This window comes from Notamacropus eugenii, chromosome 1 (genome assembly GCF_028372415.1).
Source record: "Notamacropus eugenii isolate mMacEug1 chromosome 1, mMacEug1.pri_v2, whole genome shotgun sequence".
Taxonomy (NCBI): domain Eukaryota; kingdom Metazoa; phylum Chordata; class Mammalia; order Diprotodontia; family Macropodidae; genus Notamacropus; species Notamacropus eugenii.
The window spans coordinates 156,058,750-156,081,383 of NC_092872.1; the positions used below are offsets into that span (position 1 = coordinate 156,058,750).

The following is a 22,634-nucleotide window of genomic DNA, read 5'->3' on the forward strand; positions in this document are numbered from 1 at the left end:
CTTTTTAAAATTTGAATAGTTTATCCAGCACAAGCCTAGGAGTAGGATTCACTCGTATTGCTGTATTTATTTTTTGTTACATGTGAATAAAAACAGTATATTTACTTTTTTTCATTTGAAAAAATTACAGAATTTTTCATGTTTTGGTTGATTGTTTCCTTATGACAGTATGTACTGCAGCCCCTGTGAAGGTCCTTGTCCTAAAGTCTGTGAGGGAGAGAAGAAGACGAAGACAATTGATTCTGTAACTTCAGCACAAATGCTGCAGGGATGCACTGTTTTCAAAGGCAATTTGCTTATTAATATCCGGCGAGGCAGTAAGTAATGCATTTCTCCTAAAATAATATCTTTGAACAAACTGGTTGTTTTATTTGGGTTTGTTTTTGTTACCTTTTCCATATGTTTCAGTGAAAATATAGCCCTGGAATCCTTGTCAATTAAACCTCTCTCCTTTGCTTTTCTCTCTCTTGAGTGTTGAGAGATTCAGCAAAACTTCACAATCCCCTTAATTGAGGTGTTGTTAAATACGTAAGTAGATCAGGTATTTAGCCTTTGGCACAGTTTTTCTTCTGCAAGGGAATACTGAAAATCTCACAGTACTCATCATTAATGTGAGAGTCACGTCCTGTACAGTGAGTGCATGTCCTAACATACAAAATAAAACCTAAATGGGATGTGTCAGAACTGTGACTCATCAGATGGGAAAATTCCAGCCAATACTGAGCTCCAAAACCTTTGTTTTGTTTTAAGTACAAAGGATTTTTTTTAATGCCTAGTTATCTTAGAAGGGTGGGAGAGAGGTTGAACTATTACCTGCCTCAAGGGTTGAAGATCACAAAATATATTTGAGAACCAAAAAATAGCTAGATGTCTCTTTTCATTTTTAAGAGATGGTTTCTTAGAAATCTAAACATTTTAGAGCTGGAAAGAAACATTTGAACTTATAGACTAAACCCTCACTTTCTCACTACAAAAGTACTACAACTTATATAAGAGATAAATCCCTAAACATTTCATGTAAGTTGATCTTTTTTTTGGCAAATCAGATCATTTTCTCATTGATTTTTATAATTCAGAGATATTTTGCTTTCATTTTTGATGGTCTCTAACAGAAGATTCAAACACATTAGATTTAACTTCTTTGTCCCTGAGACACATGGTCAATTAGTCAATATTCCAAAAATAAAAGACAAACACGCTGAGCTTGTGGTTTAAAGAAATTCTCTTGTGAATCCTTTTGTAGGACAGAGAAGCTTTTTGTTGAATAAAAGTCACTTATCTCTTTTGTGAAATTGTATTTTCCTTTTGAATGTTTTTTAAAGGCATACATTTGGCATTTGTGGATGATTGGAGAATTTTTATAAACTTTTTGGTATTCACTGCCTTTCTCTCCATAGATAGAAAGGAAGTGACTAAGACTGTCCTTGCATGTTTCACCATATGATCTTCATTTCCTTCTTTCTAGAAGATTTGCTTTATCCTCTGATCCTGTGATTTTTTTTGCCTTTCTCCTAAACATCCTCATAGCACATTCTTAACCAAAGTATTTGAGCCACATTCGAGAAACACTTAGCTCAAACCTGTGAGTTCATTGATATAATGAGGAAACTCCCTCAACCAATGCAAATATGTGCCTGCTCTGCAATTTGTAGTCTGAAAGAGTAGTCTGGGAACCCCAAGAGAATAAAGGACTTACCCATGGTCATACAGCCAACACACCAGAGATAGGACCAGAACCCACTTCTTCCTGGCATGGAGACAGGACTCATTCTTCACTGATAGGCCATGATGCCCATTATTTTAAATATAAAATATTTAATTGTTCAAAACATCCATGATTTCACTGCTGTGGGTACTCCCTCCACAAAGCAGTTCACAACTCCTCCGCAACTCAGTAGACAGTATTCACGAGGAGCTGTGGCTAAAAAAATTCATCATTCTGGTGATGAGCCAAATATAAGAAATTAATTAGATCATTTTAAGAGGGTGTGAAAATTTCCCAAAAAGGAGTTTCCCAGACAGTTGCTGACTATGTTGAAATTGGTGGTTGTGAGAGTTATCTCATGCTTAAAATTCAGTCTTGGTTATTAGCACAATGGCAGGTAAAACCTGACTTCATCACCCGCATGGTTTTTCTGCCAGGAAGCCCCTGGATAGGCACCAAAAAACTATCAAATTTTGTATAAATTAAAGTCTGAGCCATCATAACTCTTGGAAATGAGTACTACCTTTTTATTTTTAGCATTTTCAAATAAAATCAAATATTCACTGGTTGACTCCCATTCTTAGGGCCCATAAAAAGAAACCAGATTTATCCATGTTGTCTGGTTATCTTATATGTTGACCTCAAGACTTGGGGGTGGGGAAGACAATGCTGTATTTTAGCAGAGCAGGTTGAAATCCATTCACCACATTTGTGGTTGTAAGTAATTGATATGTGGATGGTGCTGTCTATTTCAGCATTATCAAACTCAGAACTCCACCTCGCTCAGAACAGAGACATCACACCTATCGATCCAACCACACGTTCTGTCATTGTTAGGCCTTGTCCAAAAATGGAAATTGAAACAAATCAGGAAAAAAGTTGTTCCTCAAAGGAGCACACATCATACCCTCCCTAAGACCACTTCTGTGTCATTCTTTGTATTTTTGTTTTAAAGTGGGGAGCCTATCAACCTTTTACTGTGTCTTGGTAAATGAGACCATCTTCCTTTCCCAATTTAGATAACATAGCTTCTGAGCTGGAGAATTTCATGGGTCTTATTGAGACTGTTACTGGATATGTGAAGATTCGCCACTCACATGCCTTAGTCTCTCTGTCTTTCTTGAAAAACCTGCGAAACATTCTAGGAGAAGAACAACTTGAAGGGTAAGTAGGCTAAATTTCTTGGGTTGCTGTTCTGACTGAAAAGATTTTTCATTTTTTTTGCATTTTGATAGACTTGTTTTGACATTAAGTTTATGTGCTGCAGGGCACCTTTTTTTTCCTTTTGAGAAGAAAAGACACTGAAACAATTCTATGACAATGTCAGACCTCTATCTGCATCTGATAATATTCCAGTGGCCAATTCTATGTGCCCAACATTCTATGCTTATGATTGGCTTCTACTCTTCTGAGAAATGAACATTTTCTCATTCTTTTAACTTTATACCATAACCTCTTAAACAATATTCTTTGGATTTTTCCTTAACTTGTCCTTTTACCCAAATCAGAGATCAGTGAATTAATAATCTGAGGTGAAGTTTAAAGAGCACCTTCTGCAAAGAGAGTTTAATCTATCAGTACTTGAGTAAAAGAAACATTCAGTGAAAATCATCATTTCAATTGTCCTTGTGCTCTCCAGGACAGTGGTTTTTTTTTTTTTTTCCAATTTTAGTTAAATCATGCTGTTTTTGAAAAAAATCATAACAAGGATCTATAGTTTGTATGGATCATTCATTTCATGCTGTTGGAAAGAAATCCAAATTCTCTGAACATATCTGTTGAGGACTATAAAGAATTTGTTGTATGGCTCACATATTGCTTTTTGTATAGTTGCATTGCGTAAGAAGTGTTGCATAAAATAGTTCACAAAGTAGAGTCAGGTTCTTGCTTTGTTAGATACAATATTACTTTTCAGGAATAAGAGTATGTGTGTGTGTGTATCAGCATTCTTCCTTTTAAATAAAGCACTTGCCAGAGTTAACACTTTAGAAGAAACAGAGACTTCTCTAGTAATGAGAGAATTCCTTTTAATGAGAATTTGGGAAAATAGTTTAGGAAAAAGAGGTGGGAGGGTCATGGGAAAGGTTGCTTCTCACTGTTTTAACTGCCCCAACTGGATAAAGTTACGGTATCAGGGTTTCTTCACAACCTCCCTTTTTTTTCTCAGGCTAATCCTTGGTTAGTCTTAAATTCTTAAAATTCCACCAACTGACATAGCTGAAGTTAAAGGGCAATTCCTCACTCTCCCTTTGAAAAGCACACTATCTTCTTCACTGGGAACACTGATTCTTCGGGAAAACTTGTTTCTAATTGCAAAGCCAAGAAGGTTGTCACTTTGCCTAGCACCAGGCAGCCTCAGGTCACTTGGGATGTGACAAGCTGGAAATTCACCAATTAAGTTCTTTAAAAAAATGACATGAAGGTCAGTTTTCTTTGCAAGTAGTAATTGTGCTTCTGGAATCCCATGTATCTATCAGTAAGCATTTTTGGTTTGAAAGACCAGTATTTGTGAAAATTTCCTCCTTCCTCTGAATGGAAATTTTGGAGACTAGAAAGTGGTAGAACAGGAGAAATGAAACAGAGAAGAATTTACTCCATTTAATTGGGAAATTATTACAGCTAAGTTTCTGATTCTTCATTGGCCACCTGTAACATCTGCTGTTGAAAATGACTATTTGAAAGTTCATGAAAATTTTAAATCTTAATTTTTTTCTGTTAGAGGAATTTATATAAATAAATTCCATTTTCACCAATGTATCATATAAACAGACATCATAAAAGAAGAGAGATTATTATAGTGCCAGATAGTATGGGAAGAATTCAGACTCTGTTTTATAGTGGAGTTTATTCATCTTCGGTTCATTTCATTAAAAGACCAATCAGATTTTTATACTCTGCTACAAAAATGGTAGCAGTAAATGCTCTGGGTTGCTCTTTCTGGGATTAACCATAAGTTCTACCTCTTTTTCCTCTCCATCCTCCCCTCCCCTGATCAAGATCACTGATTAGCTACAGTTCATTTGAGTATCTTTGGGTATGCTTAACATATTTTCCTTTTCATTCCTCATTGCAGTGAAACAAGTCTAATCACTCCTAAACTGTGACTCCAAAGCTACAAATTTGCTTCAGGCCCCTCTTCACAGCTGGTATTGCCTGTGTCTTCTTTCAACAAAGTGAATCAGCATTGTACCAATTTGAACACATTGGAATAGCTAAAAATCATAATAATATCAGACATTTCTATAGTGCTTTTAAGACTTCCAGTGCATTTTATATGTGTTATTTCATTTGATCCTTACAGCAACCCTGTGATTTAGAAATCACTATTATCCTCATTTTGTTGCTGAGTTGTTTATTTCAGTTGTTTCTGACTCTTTGTGACCCTGTTTGGGGTTTTCTTGGCAAAGATATTGGATGGTTTGCCTTTTTCTTCTCTAGCTCATTTTACAGATGAGGAAACCGAGGCAAACAAAGTTAAGTAACTCCCCCAGGGTCACATAGTAAATGTCTGAGGCAAAATTTGAACTTAGGAAGATAAGTCTTCCTGACTCCAGGACTGGTAGTCTATCCAATATGCTATCTAACTACCCATCCTCATTTTATAGATGAGGAAAATTAGACTGATAAGGTAAGTAATTTGCCCAGGATAACATAGATAGGAAGTGTTTAAGGCATGATTCAAACTCATACCTTCCTGTCTCCAGATTCAATACTCCATTCACTGTACCACATTAATGACTCTATTTTCCATGCTTTGGCCTGGGAAGGTACAATGTAAGTGTCAAAAGCAAGATAAACAGATAAAATCCAGTTTGTAACATCTTATTAAATAACTTCTTTAAATATTAGTAACATATTTACATAACACTTTAAGGTTTGAAAAATATTTTCCTCACAACAAACATGAAATTGTCCCGATTTTACAAATAAGGAACCTGAGCCTTAGGGGAGGGTAAGTGACTTGTTCCCAGTCACACAACTAGGAACTGGTCAGAGTTGTTCTCTCTCTATATTACTTCAGTTGGTGATCTTATCAGCCCCCATGTAGTTAATTGCCATCTCTGTGCTGCTGGTTACAAAATCAATCATCCTTTCTGCAAACTTCCACTTTCCTATCTCCAATTGCCTTTCAGACATCTTGAACTGGATATCTAATAGATAAACCCAGCATGTCCAAAATGGGACTCATCATCTTTCCCTCCTAAATCTCCCCCTTTCAAATGCTTAAATTACTGTTGAGGGCAACACCATCCCCCCAGTTCCTAAAACTCAAAATGTAGGAGTCATCCTGGACTCCTCACTGTCTCTTACCCCCAAGATCCAATCTGTTGCCAAAACCTATTGATTTCACCTCTGAAACATCACTCTTGAAATTGGCCCCTTCTCTCCTTTGTCACTGCTACCGCTTTGGCACAAGCCTGGACTATCATGATAGTCTACAGTTGGGTCTGCCTGCCTCAAGTCTCACCTTCGCCCTAATCTGTCTTCCATTCAGCCACCAAAGTGATTTTTCTAAAGCACAGGTCAGACCATATCATTCCCTGCCCCCCAAATTAATAAATTCCAGTGGCTCCCTATCACCTCTAAGATAAAATTCAGAATCCTCTGTTTGGAGTTCATCACCCTTCACAAACTAGCCCCCTCCTACCTTTCCAGTCTTCTCACACCTAACTGCCTGTCACATATTCTTCGATCCAATGACATTGACCTACCTATTATTCCATTTACAAAACAAGATGTCTCTTGACTCCGGGCATTTTCTCTGGCTCTCCTAAGTGCCTGGAATGTTCTTCATCTGCCTACTTCCTTCTGTGGCTTCCTTTAAATCCCAACTAAAATCCCATTTCCATGGGAAGCCTTTTGCAGCCTCTCAATTTTAGTGCCTTGCTTCTCTTAATTATTTCCTGTCTTGTATATAACTTACTTATTCATATCTGTTTCCTTGTCTCCTCTGTTAGATCATTAATTCCTCAAGAACAAGACTGTCTTTTGCCTTTTTGTATATCCCTAGCACTTAGCAAAGTTCCTGGCACATTGTAGGTACTTAATGTGTCCTTATTGACTGTGTTCCAGTTTCTTAGTGAGATACAAGTTCTGAAAACTCTATTGTGATCAAGATCATAAGGAATTAAATTAAAATACTGTCTTATTTATTTAGGAGTCCTACATCTGAAATGTAAATAATAAACAATTTTTAAAAGAGAGGCAGTGAGGCCTAGAGGGTAGTGACCTTAGAATCCATTCACAGCTGACTGTGCTGTGTGACCCTAGCAAAGTCACTAAACTTTTCTGTGTTTATAAGTTGCAAAGAAGATATGGATCTGTATTAGTAGAACAAGTCTGGTTTTAAAAAAAAATTTTTTTAAGGATTCTGAACAGACCAAACATAACACAAAATCCATGCACAAGAGAACGATACAGACTTTTCTATAGTGGTCGGTGCCTCTAACTGAAGGTGCAGTTATAACTTTTCTGGTCTCAGCCAATCAGAAGTAATAAATTAGAATTGAAGAAGGTAGAGCAATACCTAGAGAAAGACACATTGACAGCAGTAAGAGGGATAGCCTTTCATCAAGGGAGAGGGCAACAACTATAAAAAGATTTAATTAGCTGTAGGAGGAGAAGGAACAAAATTCCCATGCCGAAGTTGCCCACAGTGGTCCTCAAAGCATCAGGGTGTACCTGGAACTCATTTGTACTCAGGTGAACAAGTGACCAATTTTGCCTTTTCTCCAGTAAAATAACCTGTTTTCTTGAAATTGAGTAGATTTTATTTAGCAAGTTTAGATGATCCAGTCTTCTCCCAGGAATTATAAAGCAGGTGAGAGTTTAGAAAGCATAGTAGTCTAGCACTATTTAGTGTAGGGCAAAGTCTCATATGTGTACAGTAATAAAACAGTACAGTTATTTATATAGGTAAGCAATGACCATAATAATCAATAATAATATTGACTGATGTAATCAAAATAATCAAATGAAAAGGCCATGCCCAGTTTCAAAACAAAATTAAAATATATTCTATTTACTTTAAGAAGTCAGGAAAATATCTGATAACTTTTAGAAAGATTTGCATTAAAACAACTCAAGAAAAGTTTTATCACTTAGGAGTTAGCTTTAGTTGTCTGTCCATTTGTATAGAACAGTAAGGTAAAAAGATGACTAGGTTTGGAGTCAGAGGACCTGAGTTCACATTCTACCTGTGTAACTTTAATGGGCTGTGGTACCATCATCTCCAGTCTGAAGGGGAGTAAGGGGCAATCCTTAGATAATTTAAGGACCCTTCTATTTGTATGTGTTGTTAAAGATCAACTCATTCTTTGAGGATCCCAAACAAACTAGTCTGTATAGTAGTGAAATCTTAAATTATTTGGTGCCCTTATTTTGTATATCCAGGAGGTTAAATAGAGGGCTATGAAGACTCAACAAGTTTACTTTGGTTTAATCTGAAAACTTAAACTAGTTAGTATACTCTGATATCTACCAATTTAGAGTAATTAAGTACCTAGCAATTGGTCCCAGGTTAGTACCCCTAATACTGTAGCTCAGTCTTTGAACAATCCACCTTCTTGCTCCCCTAGAAATGTTAATGGTATGCTAGAATACAGATCTACTGGTAGAAGACCTACTGAAAGGACTGTTCCAATCCTGCCCATTTTTGCCTTCTGCTTCTAATTTTCATCTCTGCATGCAGTGGAGGCAAGGCAGTAGCTAAGCTTTTGATAAGTAGTTAAGCAGATATAGAAAGTGAGTTTCTTTTGAGGCTTTATTGAGACTCATAAAAGTCAAGAGATACCTTTGCTTAGGATATCTAAGACTTCCTTAATGTAACAGCACTACCTTCTTTGGACAATGACCTTTTGTGACATAGAATGGTAATCATCAAATATACTTAATGTATCACAGAATCACAAAATTAGAAAATCATTGAATCATAGATCTAAAAGTGAAAGGGATTTCTCAAAGATCATCTTGTCTAACACCTCATTTTGCAAATGAGGAAACCAAGGCCCAGAGAGATCACATGACTTCTCCAATATCACATGGGTAATAAGTGATAGAGCCTGAATTCTAGCTTGGGACCATGATGTCAATTCAAAACAAGGACTTTGCTCTTCCTAGTATACCATATCACCTTTCAGCCCTTATCCAAACAAGAATCCCCTCTACAGCATATATAAAAAAACTTGGCCAATCCTTATTTTGGAAACCCAATTTCCAAACTTTCAAATAGCTCTAATTAATAGGGAAGTGGCATTGTTACTATTGCTGTTTGACTCAAGGTTAAATTTGTCTTTTTCAAACTTGTAACCACTGTTCCTTATTCCGTGCACTCCGGTTAATTACTTCCCCACCCTTAGTTCCTTTGTATGGTATGGTGTGATAGGTTCAACATCCTAACCCCTACACCAATGCAAGAGAAGAAATTTTTTCTTAAAATGTATTGAAATCATCATTGAGACTTTATTGGCTCAAGCTGTCCACATCACTTCTTGGTCATTTGAGTACAAAATAATCAGAATGAGTGAGCTCCAAGCACATGCTGTTGCTTCACGAACCACTGTGAGCAACTCAAGGGAATTTCATTCACTGTCCTTCTATCACTAATTAAATCTCCCTTTGTTTACTACTGAATGGCATCTTGTTTTGATCCAATATTGAATATAAACTACCAGAGAATTGACCTGAGTCAAGCCCAGCCCAGAACATCTGATTGTGAGCAGTGGTGTCAAACATGCAGTAACTACAAAACTCTCGAAAGCACTACCTGAGTCAAATTAAAATGTAATTAGGAAATGTTTAATAAATAAAGAAAAATATAATACAACATAATGTTAATTTGTAGTTTTCCAAGTTGATATGGAACCTATGGAAATCATTTCTATTTGAGTTTGGTATCAGTAGTTTTGAGAATTCCTCATTATCCTGCCTGCTTATGTCTAGCTATTAATGTTCTTCTTAAAACTGAACTGAACTGAACACTGAAAGTGTCTAATCAAGGGGAGAGTACATGATCCCTTGCTTAATGCTGGATACTCTGCTTATCTCATGCAACCCAAGACCACATGTTTGTTATTGGCTTATCACACCACTGACATTGACCTTGCTAAATTAAACTAAAACTCTTAGGTCTTCAGAAAAATGATGACCTCACTGTTCCTCTCCCCATCCCTCTCAATTTATAGTAAAGAGGTTGATTTCTTGAATATCAAATATAAATGTCTATGTTGTGGGGAAAGAAGTTAGGGAGATATAGACTTGTGATTATTAGTGTCATCAACTCTTTCTACCAATGCAGATCTTCAACTGAGAGTCTTACTTCAATAGGAATATTGACAAATTAAATTACTTGCCCAGCATAATATATCCATGTGTATCTGAGACAGGATTTAAATATAAGCCTTCTTAACTCTGAGGCATTATGTTCTGCAAACCACATCATAGCAGTTGTTTCATCCGATCCTCTCAACAACTCCAGAAAGTAGTTAACATCAGTATCATTATCCTGATTTTAGGAAAGAGCAAACAGAGATTCAGATTAAATGCCTAGCAGAAATTTGACATATTAGGTCATAGAGTCCATTAGTTTGTAAATTCCTTGAGGTTAAGGATTGTTTCATCCTTTCTACTAGCCTCCCTGGCATGTTGCGCAGTGCCTGGCAAATGGAAGGTATTTAATAAATACTTATTGATTGAATGATTAATCTAAAACTCAAGTCTTTTGTCTCCAAATCCAGTGCTCTTTCTACCATATATACAAAATGTTCTACAGACCTTAAAGTGATAAATGAAAGTTTTTCTTATGAATCCATTAAAATGTCATCATTCTAATCACACAAAAAGAGATTCATGTGCAAATAGTTGGATCATCATAAATTGGCAAACGGAAACTTACCCAAATGACAAGTATCCAAGTATTGGGTTTCCTCATTGGGCAAGGCTTTGACCACTGAAGAAGTGAAGATTCTTCTGAGTTTCAGGTCACCTCTGGTGTGCTGTGTTTTGTTGCCCCCTAGGGCCAGTTCTGAAGAGCCAACCAATTTTTTTTTTCCTCTAGTAAAGTGACCTGTTTTCTTGCATTTGGGTAGGTTCTATCAACCAAGTTTAAATGACCCAGTGTTTTTCCAGGAAGTATAGAAGCAAGAGCTGCCATTAGCACTAACTCTTCCAAGCCTTCCATGAGGTAGAGATGTAGGATTTGTACCCATTTTTGTGGGGAAAGAATTTTTCTATTCTTTTCCCCCATAACCTTAACTCTGAGGTGTGCCTCTCCTCTCTGTTCTAAGCAAGTCATACTTGTAATTTCCTCTTCCTCTTTCTCTAGCCCGTCAGTGAATTCTTACTTAGTATTAGGGGTATTAACTCTGACTGAACTAGCTGGGAAGGCCAGCATTTTGAGGAGGTCTATGATACAAATTAAAAAGCTACATCTGGATAGAGAAACAGGTTCATTTGCCTGGGCAGTTAAAATGGATTCCTGGAATCTAGAAGAAAAACTTAGTTCAAAGTTTATATACAAGGAGAAGATTTTTTTTAAGTACTTAACTCACTCAATTTAAAAGATTTAGGAAAAGGTGAATCAAAAGGAAAACCAACTTCTTATTAAGTTAAACAATGATAGAAATTGAGCTCAGAATAGATACTTTTATTAAATTAATTGAATATTAACTCTAAAAAATTCAATCTAAGTTAATAGGGGGAAGCAGCTTCAAAGGCAGTCTAGTTTTGTACATGAGTTTTACCTTAATTCTAAGTTAATAATTGAAGACTTTTTAAAAGAGATGGCCTCAACACTTGAATTTTAAATATGATAGCAATAGGGCCAGATAAAGAAGAGAGAGGGGGGCTATCTCACATGTGTGTGGTTATTGTTTTGATGCCTTTTGGGGGACTCTAGAATTTTATATAGTATCCCAAATACCAATGCTTTACTAGCATTGACTTTTGCTTGACTCCCCTTCCAAAACTTACAAAAGTTGCTTGCATTTATTGAAAAACTTAATTATGTTTTAAAGTGATTAATCAGAGATATAAATGTCGTGTTTGACACTTATTTGTCAAAATCATGACTCATAATTCATGTTTTCCCCTTTGGGAAAAAGAATGTTTTGTTCATTGAGGTATTTTGGTGCACTTCTTTCTTGCTAGTGAAATTAGGGTAAGGGAAGCCATATTAAGCTTTGTCTAGCATTAAGATAAAAGTTAGCATTGATTTATTGATTCTTTCTTCTGATTTTGAAACATCATCATTGATAGGATACTTTCCCCCCCCATAAATCTAATCACTGACAGGGACTTTTCCCCCTATAAATTTTATTCAACTATTCATAGGAACTGTTATTTTCAAGTTGATTCATATTGACAGAAGAGAGTCATCCTGGATTCATCTGAAAGTGTTGCACAAGATGTGTTAGCTGTTGCACTTGCCGTCACGTCATCCTATCCAATATTCCATTCTCTCCTAATGGGAAGCTCATATTAAATCCTAAAGATTATAAGTTCTGCTTGGTTAACAGAGTGTTGCTGTTACATTTTATACTTATTTTATGCATACGTGTATCTATGTGTGTATACATATATACATATATACATACACATATATACACATATATAGATATATATGGTACTGTACTAAGAAAAATTATGAAGGCATTTGCTGTGGAATAATACTAGTAACATCCTCTTGTGTAAGAAACATATTTGTTCATAATAGAGGTCATGAAAATTAATTAGCATCTTATCGATTTCAGTATGTTGTCCTTGAATCATTTCATTACTATTGTTAAGAGTAACTTTCTATTCTTACATGCTGTTAATAACCAAATCTGTTATTGTCAAAGGAAATAAATTATAAAGCAGGATGCTAAAAAAGACATATGTTGACTAGCTGCACTCTAAAGACTGGCATCAGAAAACTATATGTACATTAATATTCATTTATCATTTCACAGGAATTATTCTTTCTACGTCCTTGATAACCAGAATTTGCAACAACTCTGGGACTGGAACCTCCATAATCTGACAATCAAAGAAGGGAAAATGTATTTTGCTTTTAATCCCAAATTGTGTGTTTCTGAAATTTATCGAATGGAGGAAGTGTCCGGAACTAAAGGTCGCCAGAGCAAAGGGGACATAAACACTAGGAATAATGGAGAAAGAGCCTCTTGTAAGTTGATGTTCAAAAGTATTGTTAAAAATAGTTATAAATAATAACCTTTTTTCTAGTTAATGTATCCATTTTGCTGTACCCCAACCTCTGCTTATTAACTTATTGTAGAATCAGACCCTAGTCTATATAAAAATAGATTTCAGAAAAATGTATAAAATCCTTCATTGTTAGTATTATGGCAAATCATCCTATTTTTGTGTTTGTATATTTCCTTTAGTAAGCATGTGTATTAGCAAGATGAATAATAGTGTGTGTCTATGCTCACTGCAATATGATATTTCTGGAATACACACAGTAGACTGTCTCTTTAGACATGGATCTATAAACAGAATCGAGCATAGATTCTTGTTTAAAGAAGGGACAATGGCTCACCAGGGTCACAGCGTTTAGCTAACTGAGCCCTTACTATCTTAAAGGAATTACAGATGTGGAGTTAGCTAGTAATACAACCACAGCAGTGTCAGCCACCAACAGTTCCTTGAAACTGTTATAGCAAGGTTTCATAAATCCTTCCTCCCCCAGCCTGCTCCTGACCTCTGAAAGCATAGAGAGAACCAGAAAATTAGAGTCTGAATTGATTTTGAAATTGAAAATGCATATTATTATACTTCTGCTTATTGTTGTAAGATCTACTTTCAGGCCATTGTAACTCATTTGTAAAGATGTCCTCAAAAGTTATCATACAAACCTGCATTCCAGAGTAGTGATTTTTTTTAGGGAGATATTTCCTGAGGGGATGGAGAAAGAGAGGATAATGGAAGTGAACCCGAAGCCAAATTGAACTGAGGAATTTACTCTCCTCTCCATTATTAAAAAGCAAAAATGTGCAGTTCATTAAAAACTTTTATCCCCTTTTCTTTTAATGAGGAAAATGATGGGAGAGGGGTTGGGGGAGTAGATATTTTTAAATAACCAAGGCAGTGGCAGTTGCTAAAGAACTCTACAAGTAGTTTTTACATTCAATTTTAGTTTGCTCTGTTGGCAGCTGGATTAACATGATAGACTCTTACACTGTTGTATTGGAAGTCCTTGAGCCAAGAGGGATTTACCTGGAAAGCTGCAAAATGTCTTCACAAACTAGGAACCCAATCTCCTTTGCTTGTTTCTCTCACTCCTAGCTTTTCACCTTCTTTAGCCATACCATTTCCATAAGAAAACAACCTAACTACTATAGAATCCTATCTAACAATATTTTGAAAATGTATTTTTCTTCAATTTTTAACTATTCTGATCTATCAAATCATAAATATTGAAAATGGTCCCCTCAAATAATTCCCATATTTCTGACCACCAAGTAAGTTTCTATGGTATCTTCGTGAGCTAAAATTAATGGTTTTTATCTTCAAATTCCGTTTATCTGTGCATGTTTAGAGCCAATACTGATGGAACCAATGCGTCAGTGGTTTCACTCTGTTAGTTTTACTCTGTTTCATTGTCACAAATCACGCTTTTCACTTCAGCCTTCTGTCTTCTAAATACTTGCTATTGGTCATACAGGTGACCAGACAAGAGAGTATGGATGGGTCATTCACAACAATTCTTTTGTCCTTGCTAGAAAAACAATTCATAATGCATGTCTTACTCTGAGTCAGTCAGGACAATTCCACTGCCATTGCTAGAAAAACAATTCTGCATGTTCTGCTGATGACAGGTCAGCAATGTCATCATTGTGAACCAAGGGATAATATGTTAGTAGCATTTGAGTTATTTTCCTAAATATCAATCATTTAGTCTTTTCAGCTTCCAAGATTATATAAACTAGCTATTGTAAACTGAGGGCAAGTATGAACTGGAAAGCATTTATGTTTATTATTCCCTTTCATATGAACAGATTGGCTTCACAAGAAGCCACCATATTCCTTTTTCATGGGGTATGTTTGTTTCTCATCTGTAAAATGAGCTAGAGAAGGAAAGGGCAAACCACTCTAGTATTCTGTCAAGACAATCCCAATATTTGGTCACAAAGACTTGGACATGACTGAAATGACTGAACAAAACTTTTCTTATCTGTTTTCTTATCTACCATTTAGAGATATACAAGTAAGTGTGAAGCCATGATGTGTAGGTATCTAGTTCTCAGATTGAGGATTCTTTCCTGATTGCTAATATATACTTGGCTGTGAGATAGAAAACCAAGAAGACCTTAGAGAAATTTTTTTCTTCTTCTATGCTCATGCAGTATTTGTTTCCTATGTTCTGAGAAGGAACTGGCAGAAGGATCCAGTTTTTCTCAAGACTTATTTCTCTCTAGCAACATATACTCCCTATTCCAAACTGAATTGAGACAAAACATTTGTATGCCCAAGAAACAGGGTGTGTACTAAGATGTGTGCCGGATTTGGAGTCAAGAAAGTTTTGGGTTTAAATACTGCCCCTAATACTTACTAGCTATGTTACCATGGGCAGCTAAATGGCACAGTGGATAGACCACCAGGTCTGAAGTCAGGAAGACCTGAATTCACATCTGGCCTCAGATACTTACTAGATGCATGACCCTGGGCAAGTCACTTAAACTTGTTTGTCTCAGTTTCTTCTTCTATAAAATAAGCTGGTGACAGAAATGGCAAACCACTCCAGTATCTTTGCCAAGAAAATCCCAAACAGGGTCACAAAGAGTCACTCATGACTGAAAACAACTGAACAACACCAAAGGGTAAATCCTGTTGTTTCTGTCTAGTGATAGGGTTGTTTTTAAGAATAACATGAGGCAATGTTTGTAAAGTTCTTTGTAAACCTTAAAGCTCTTAACATAAACATTAACTCTTTATCATCATTGTTAATCCTCATCATTAGGCTTTAGATAATTGTCCCCCTTGAATGGTCATTGTATTCAGTTTGTTATCACAAAATATCTTTTTTGTGCCATAGAAGCTACCAGTCTTGCCCATTTTTAGTCCCAAACCAGCCTAGGGCCTTAAACTTAAGGTATCCTCTCAATCTGTTCATTAACAAGTTCTGAACAAGTTTTTTTGGAGTTTTGTCAGGATCGAGCCTGTAATTACAGTTTTGTCATTTTCTCTGTGGAAGATGTAAATCTAAATAGCAGAAGCCAGAATAAATATAAGAGAACTCAATTTTGCACAGCCGTATTTTTTTTTATCGTAATTGAGCCCCACTGGTAGTTCAGGTGTTAGTGGGGATTGGTTAGAAAGATAAGATCACTTTCTCATACATTCAAGTGGTCCCACTGTTTTGAGTTAAAACAAACAGAGCAGGTTCATCACTAAGTCCACTGGATTGTATGACAAATGGCAGCCCTTCTATTTCCTTAGATATGTGTCCAGGTCATGTGGTCAGCATTCAAAACAATTTTTAAGAGATCCTACAAGTTACCAATTAAGAATTCAGGAATAAATTAAAAACGAACAGTTGTTAGTATCAATAAAGACATCTAGAAACTACAGTAAAAAAAATTGATGATAGGGCTAATTTCAATGAATAGTGTGGGAAATTATCATCATGTGACTGTGGAAAACAAAACACATTTTGTCACTAATTGACATTTCTTTGTGCTTCAGGTGAAAGTGACGTTTTGCATTTCATTTCCAACATCACCATGAAGAGCCGGATTAAGCTAACATGGCAACGATATCGTCCTCCTGATTACAGGGATCTTATTAGCTTTACTGTTTACTTCAAAGAGGCGTGAGTATCTATGGTCAGAGCCTGATGATGTCATTCTGTAGATAGTGTGAAGAGTGGATAAGGTTACACTTTTGACCACTCTGTTTATTAGCTGAATGAAAAATCTAGTGAGTCAGCAAAGGCCCTAGGGAAATCACTACTATTTGTAGTGCCCTCTTTTCATCCTCAAGTGCCCTTCCTTTCAAGCTTTCTTTGGACGTCATGTAGTGCTCAATCTAGAAGTAGGGAAATGTCAGTTTGAAGTCTTTCATTATTTAGTGGGTATTTAGAGATATTTAACTTAATAAGCCAAAGATAAAGAGCTTTTCAGAAGCATTTACGCAACACGTTATGTCTCCCATACTATCATACTTATGTAAACTCTTCTTACTCCTATGATGTGTCTGTCATATTTCATCTTTCATGTCCATGGGTAAGTCTATTCCCAAATTTAAAAATAGACTACTGGGGAATGTGATGCTTCCTTTACATCAGTCTCTCAATAATTCCACTGCCAGTGTGGTCTTCCTCCAACACTTGATCTTATGCTTTTTTATTTTCTGTGTCTATACCTCCTTCCCTCAAGGACTTGACCTATTCCTGTGCTATTACTACCATCGTGATGCTGGTGACTCCTAAGTCAACATCTTAAACTTTTTGATTTCTCACCTCAAGCTCATATTTCTAAATCTAAAAAAGCTCCATTTCTTTTAAACTCAATAAACTTAAAGCTAAATTCATCACTTGGACTCCAAAATTGTCTTTTCTTTCCAGTTTCCCCATTCCTACGAGTGGAACTATCAATCTCTTGGTCCTTCAGCTTTGCAACTATCAGATCACCTTGACTCTTCCTTTTCCTTGGTTCCTAATCAGTTCACCATATCTGTTGTCTTACCCTCTTAATCACTTGGCTCTTTACTCTGAGGCTAGGGATCATTGTAAAGGAGTTGTGGTAACACTAAATACTCCCTTTCTGCTTCTTGCTTGTTGGTTTATGTGGAGAACAGTGGCTGTTCCATAATTTGCCACTTGGAAAGGATGTAGCCAATGGGAAGAGATCAGTCTGATTACTGGGAAGAAAACTCCCACCCCTCAGAGAGATGGCAGACTCTAGGTCTGTAACGAAGTCTACATACATTTCAGAAATGATCGATATAATGATTTGTTTTACTTGACTGTTCTTACTTGTTACAAGAGAGGGTTTAGGTTAGAGGAAGATGGGTATAATTGGAAAGTGGGAGTGATGTTAAACATTTTTTTAAATAAATAAAAATTATTACAGTAATAGCTGTAATTCTTTGTTATATTATGTCCCCTGTTTGTAGCACTGTTTTTAAAAATTCATTTTTAAAAACCAAAATAGTAAAATGCTTGCTTGTTTTTGTGGTCTATCACAAGGTGACAGTGGAGAACCACAGTAGTATGTTATTAAACTTACTAATTTAAGGGATAACACTTTTTTTTCTTTTGGAATAACCTTAAGGCTTTGACACCATCAGTCATTTCTCAGCAAAGATTTATTAAGTACATGTTATGTTCTAAGCACTATGTCAAGAGGTAGGGTAACATAGGGAATAAGAGCTAATATAAGAGGTAAAAGCTAGTCTTGGATTTAAGACCTGTGTTTAAGTCTTCCTCTGAAACATACTTGCTAAATGATTTATTGGTAAGTCATTTAACTTCTAAGGGTCCCAGACAACTCCCTAAGATTATTAGTAAGGGATGACTTTCTAGTCAGCATCTGTGGAGGTAGTTTCCACACTGGGAATCCCCCACACTGAAGAAATTACAGTTTTGAATCAAATAATTCTATATATAAATGTGTATTTACATACATACATATGTCACAGGTGTAAGTATGTATATGCTAGGTATAGAACTAGATACTAGGATTATATAATTTAAAAATGACACAGTCCTGACCTCAAGGAAAATGTTCTCCAATTAGGGGTAGAGGTGGAATACACAGAGAAGAATAAAGGAAAGGGAGGGGTAGGATTTGGAAGTGAAAACTTTTTTATGTTTAAAACAAAATTTTAACATGCAATTTGAAAAAAACAGATTTAAAAAAAAATAATAAAAAATGTTCATTTCTAGAAAAAAAAAACAACAAAAAACTGTCCTAAAGTATAATGGGGAATTGGGTTCACAGTGGTCTAGCAGGAAGATTGCTTGAATTATAATCAGAACATCTGAATTCATTTCACAAATATATTATTACTACCCTTATCAGTTTGGGCAAGTCCTCTCCCTAGGCCTTAGTGTCCTCAACTGTACAATGAGGGGATTATCCTGGATGATCTCTTGTATTGTTCAGTTATATCCAACTCTTCATGAACCCATTTGGGCTTTTCTTGGCAAAGATACTGGAGTCGTTTACCTTTCCTTCTTCATCTTATTTTACACATAAGGAAAATGAGGCAAAAAAATTTAAGTGACTTACCCAGGGCCGCACAGCTAGTAAATATCTGAGGCCAGATTTGAACTCAGGAAGATGAGACTTCCTAACTAGGGGCTCAGCACTGTTATCCACTGTGCGAGCTAGCTGCCCCAGAGAGTCTCTTAGGGTCCTTCCAACTCATAATCTATGATCTTAGAGCGCTCTAGGAAAATTTGAAGAGTGAGAGAACACTTTCCATGGTGGAGTGAGGGGTAGAGGGAATGAAGAGATTTCACCTGAGCTGACCATTAAAGGAAGAGGATGCCTCAAGGTAGAGATGAGGAGGGAGGATTCCATTCCAGGTATGGGATGCGGCCTCTGTGAGCACACTAAAGTAGGAGACAGCATGTTGAAACAGAGGAATCAACAGTAGTCTAATTTGGCCCAGACATACAGTATATAAAGTGAAATAATCTGCAAGAATTTTGGAAGATCAGATTAATAATATTAACTAACATTTATATAGGACCTACTATGTATCAGGTACTGTTGTAAGTATTTTCCAGTTGTTTTCTCACTAATCCTCACAATAACTCTGGAGTTTTTTGTTTGTTTAGTCGTTTTTTCATTGTGACAGATTTCTCATGACCCCTTTTTCTGGGTTTTCTTGGCAAAGATACTGAAGTGGTTTCCAGTTCATTTTACAGATGAGGAAACTGTGGCCAACCACGTTAAGTGACTTGCCCAGGGTCTCACAGCTAGTGTCCAAGGCAGACCTGCATAATCTTTGACCTGAAGGCCTCTTGTGGCAAAACAAAAGATTTCAGGCAGCCCATGAAAAATGTAGAGGATGTTGTATGTACAAAAACAGAGAGGCTGCAGGTTGTACAGGCCTGGTCTAAGGTCAAATTTGAACTCAGGGCTTCCTGACTCAAGGTGTAGTGCTCTGTCTACTGTACAACCTAGTTGCCCCTTAATCCTGGCAAGTAAATGACATTATTATCTAGAGGCAAACAGGTTAACTGACTTGTCCCAGCTAACTGGTGTCTGAAGCCAAATTTGCATTAAGGTCTTCCTGATTAGATCCAGCCCTCTGATCGACTGTTCCACCTAAGAAATTGTGGCTGTCATTACCGTATGTATGTATATTATCATAGAGGCAGGAGGGAGTCATTGTAGGTTTTTTATTAGGGAGGAGTAACATAAGCTTGTTTGTGTCTTGGATTATGTCGGCAGCTGTGTAGAGAATGGCTTGATGATGAGATACAGAATCCAGTTAAGAAGCGTGATTACATTAGTCTAGGTGAAAGGTGATGGGAATCAGAAGTCAAGAAGTGGCTACCAAAGGTGAGGATGGAGGGTGAAGGCCAGGGAGAGAATAGTCACTGATGACTGAGCTTTCTAGCCTAGCAGAGCTAAGTTCCCCTCTACCCCTGACCTGGGAGGGGCAGCATAATGAATTAAATGAATTTAGAAAATCTGTTTCTTTTTGTGATAAACTGTTACTTAATTCATGAGTTTTCTAAATCTGTAGCCTCATAATTGTTTGCAGATACCACTTTGTAACAGTTTCTTTTTTCCTTGAGGAGGAAAAAATCATTTTACATTTAATGTTGCCCTTAGTCCTTACTAATAACTGATACTTTCCTCTGGTAAGTAATTTATTGGTGCCTCTTGATGGCAAAAAATTGCCTTAAAATATTGCTAATCTGCTATCACGGAGAAAGGAAGTAAACAACAATTATCTGTATACCTAAAGATATCTTGGCTTATCTCAGTGAGCATGGGAATGTAATCTTCTGTCTGATTCAAGAGTATTCAGTTCTCTGAGTAGGTGGGAAAAGAAAGGTGAAACCAAGAAATCTTGGTCTAGTCTAGTTTACTCTGCTGCAAAGCTCAGACTCTTGATTTCCTTAGCGCCCCTCTTCTAGGAAGTCTGATGTCATTTTCTTCCAAGAAAGTTTTGAGTTTTTTAAGTGCTCCAAAATAGCATACGGATTTTGTTGATTGTTTTTCAGACCATTCAAGAATGTCACTGAGTATGATGGGCAAGATGCATGTGGCTCTAACAGCTGGAACATGGTTGATGTGGACCTCCCTCCAAATAAGGATGCCAAACCCGGAATTTTACTGCAGGGACTCAAACCTTGGACTCAGTATGCAATCTACGTCAAAGCAGTTACTCTCACAATGGTGGAGAATGATCACATCCGGGGAGCAAAAAGTGAAATTGTGTATATTCGTACCAAAGCTGCAGGTATCTACCATACAGTATCATAGAAAATAGCATTATCCTGCTAGACCTTTTTTTCCTCCCTTTAGCTCAATAGAGGTACATATAAACATTATAGAAATGGATTTAGAGATGGAATAAGTCCTTGTGAGGTTTTTGCACTCTTTGACCATCTTCGTCATGCTCATTTGCTTATGTATACCACATACTTTTCATGTTTTCCCTACTTCTAATTCCCTTGTGTTGTCTCCTGTAACACACCTTCCCTGCCATACTTAGAACAGTTCCAACTTTGCACTTAACTATCTTATTATTTCCTGATATGATCAGATCTATTCCATAGGATCTGCCCAATGAGGAAATGTAGTTTCCTCCTAGGGAAGGAAGGACAGAAAGATGGGATGAAAGATGGAAGGAAGGGAGGAAGGAAGGAAGGAAGGGAGGAAGGAAGGAAGGAAGGAAGGAAGGAAGGAAGGAAGGAAGGAAGGAAGGAAGGAAGGAAGGAAGGAAGGAAGATCTATATTTTGCCTGACTTGTTTTTCTCAGAATGTGAATGTGCAGTTGACCAAGCCCCATCTTTCAAAATGTCCATTTTGTATATTTGATATTCAGATTGTGTTTCTTTATAAGCTCAAAAGAGCATAGATGTTGAGCTGGCCCAAATGGCTCACTGGCAATAGTGATGAGGCTGTTAACTGTCTTTATCCTGTTTTTTTCCAAACTATCCTTTTACTGCTTAATTTCTAACTTTGGAAAGTACGTAATAGAGTAAGAAATTTTGATCTCTTTACATTAGCAAATATCTAGAAGCCAGCTTAGCACATGAGAAGTAGGAAGACACAGCTCTCTTTTTTTTTAGAAGTCTAATATCACAATCACATGATCATTTTTGGTTACATGGTGACTGTTGCCAGCTTCCATAAAAGAATGTTAAGTAGCAGTGAAGGTCAGACAGAGGATGGCGTAAGGGGGTAGGCCTTTTATGAATCTCTTTAGTTTGGGCTTATAAATGTAAAGCCTTCTTCCTTTCCTCTTCCATCTGCCTATTAGCTACCTCAGTTAGGTCAACTGACAGAGATGGAATGATACCATGAAAGTTTAACATCCAGTTTTCAAAAGCTAGCGGAAGGACAGTGGGCTGTGGTGACATGCCACGCAAGGACTCCATTTTTTGCCCAGAAAGTGGCGAATGAGCCTATGGATCCTTTTGGGGCAAATGGCTCATCTTGGAATGTGGAAGAGCCAAGGAACAGGACACTTATGCACACTTCACTGAAGGTGCTTTCCTTCTTCCATATAAAAATGAAAAACTGGCACTTGAGGAAACTGAGCCCGTTCGTTGCCATACTTTGTCCTCCCGTCTTTCAGAAATGGTAAGGATAATGACAGGAATAAAGAAATGCCTGGGTCTTTGCCTCAGGTATCTGCTGTTTTACATCATCTATCATATGAAATATGTGTGGATAAGTTGTTTGTTTTTGAAATACTTATTTTTGGAAACCCTCATGTGGCTAAGTATCAAGTG

General features: G+C 36.7%; 1 protein-coding gene across 2 annotated transcripts in view; it reads left to right on the top strand.

Annotated features, from left to right (window-relative positions):
* Positions 1-22,634, top strand: part of IGF1R (insulin like growth factor 1 receptor) — a 394,443-nt gene that overhangs the window by 320,257 nt on the left and 51,552 nt on the right. For both annotated transcript variants that reach the window (XM_072617064.1, XM_072617069.1), the window contains 5 exons: positions 169-317; positions 2,725-2,869; positions 12,655-12,869; positions 16,391-16,517; positions 20,895-21,133. In XM_072617064.1, the coding sequence (XP_072473165.1) occupies positions 169-317; positions 2,725-2,869; positions 12,655-12,869; positions 16,391-16,517; positions 20,895-21,133 (875 nt within the window). The remainder of the gene's footprint in view (positions 1-168; positions 318-2,724; positions 2,870-12,654; positions 12,870-16,390; positions 16,518-20,894; positions 21,134-22,634) is intronic.